Source organism: Nanorana parkeri, unplaced genomic scaffold, assembly GCF_000935625.1.
Source record: "Nanorana parkeri isolate BGI_ZX_2015 unplaced genomic scaffold, ASM93562v1 scaffold658, whole genome shotgun sequence".
NCBI classification, from domain to species: Eukaryota; Metazoa; Chordata; class Amphibia; order Anura; family Dicroglossidae; genus Nanorana; species Nanorana parkeri.
The window spans coordinates 429,114-430,649 of record NW_017306926.1 but is presented as its reverse complement, the minus strand read 5'-3'; the positions used below and the strand labels follow the sequence as shown (position 1 = coordinate 430,649).

Below are 1,536 nucleotides of genomic sequence, written 5' to 3'. Positions count from 1 at the left end.
AGAGGTGTCACTGGAACAATCTTCAACATTTGTTTCTGTGACAACTATTTTTAAGATGGGATTTTCTCTCACTTCCTGTTCTATCTCCAGGGTAGGAAGTGACGGGAACTCCTTTCTTAGTCCTTCCAAAACTAAACGTGCAGCTTTGGCTTTAGGTTTATTTCACCGTCAGAGGAGAAGAGAAGTCTAAACGTTTTACCATTTGTATCTATCGCACAACTAATATTGCACAGCCCCCAACTCATTAAAATTATGGAAATGTGAAATTGAACCCCAAACAACCAAATAAATAAAATCATAAACACTCACGAATTGTCCGTCGAGCTGGAAGGTGGCGTTCTGAGAGGAGACGTTGAATTTGGGCAGGAAAGGACGGATACAGACAGAATGGTCATGTGACTGGAAGAGAACACACAGGGTGACATTAGAATCTGCGACATTGTTACCGGCCCCGTGTCAGTTCATTTTCCAAATCATGATTTCTGGGGACTGCGCTGATTTTTTTGGGAGTCCTCTTAACTCCTAAAAATATTTGTGCCCTGAAGAAGGTGGAGATCTTGGAGTCCCCGAAACGTGTTGACTGTTTTATGTTGTCGTGTTTGAATTTACATACTTTCTCCCCCCCCCATGTTCTCTCATTAGACTTTCTATACTTGGAGTTTCCCATTCAGGACATAGTGAAACGGGAATCTGAGGGGAGGGAAACACAACAGATAACGGGCCCAAGAAACAGATTTGAAAATATTAAATGGCATCCAATTAGGCTTTACTCTGGCGACGTACACTGTACGTCGTCAGTCACGAAGGGGTTAAAATGTTTATTTCTCACTGAAAGTGCTGCTTCATCTCCTCGCCCTCCAGTGCTCTGGGCTGGCAGAGCTGACTAACAGCCACGCCCCTCATTAGAACTGCCCTGACACAGATTAGTATTGCAAAGAAGGAGGAGGAGGCAGCGTCTGATCAGGTCTTTTACTGAGTGCTGATTACTGTGTGCACTGGGTCTGACTCTGGTACCTGTTGGACTGCACGGTCATATTTAGACTCCCGGCACAAATGCTGTAACCGGAATGAGGAGGTAAGAATTTAGTAGCAAGGAGTTTCACGGAACAATCCAATGATTTGGAGGGGCGTCCCAATACTTTTGGCGATGTAGTGTACATCTTGGACATCTAGTATATTTGTAAGGGGGCCAGACGCTGCAATCCCAGAACTGACACAGGGCCTTACCATGGTCTCTATAACAATGGTGAGATTGCCCAGCCTGTCCGTGAGGGCCACGTAGCTCCCACCGTTCTCCAAGTGGCCGACTGTACGCAGGTAGAACCAGCCCGGCTCGGTGAACTGCGTTGTGTGAGCTGGAAGAGAAATACATTCGTCATACATCATCTTTCCATAAACGTGAGAAGCGCCCTCGTGCGTTTTTTTGTGTCCGGTGATTTCATTGTTCACGGGGGTTTGTTTCATGATGCACGCACCGCGGAGCCGCACAAAAAAAACACGCAGTCTGAAATGCGATCGGCATACCTTCATTTTATC

The 1,536-nt window shown here is 46.0% G+C and overlaps 1 protein-coding gene across 1 annotated transcript in view; it reads right to left on the bottom strand.

The window, feature by feature from the left end:
- The window catches only part of GALC (galactosylceramidase), a 22,845-nt gene that overhangs the window by 6,476 nt on the left and 14,833 nt on the right, over nucleotides 1-1,536 (bottom strand). The window contains exons 9-10 of the mRNA XM_018563353.1: nucleotides 1,228-1,410; nucleotides 310-399 (exon numbers count right to left, since the gene is read on the bottom strand). Of these exons, the coding sequence (XP_018418855.1) occupies nucleotides 310-399; nucleotides 1,228-1,410 (273 nt within the window). The remainder of the gene's footprint in view (nucleotides 1-309; nucleotides 400-1,227; nucleotides 1,411-1,536) is intronic.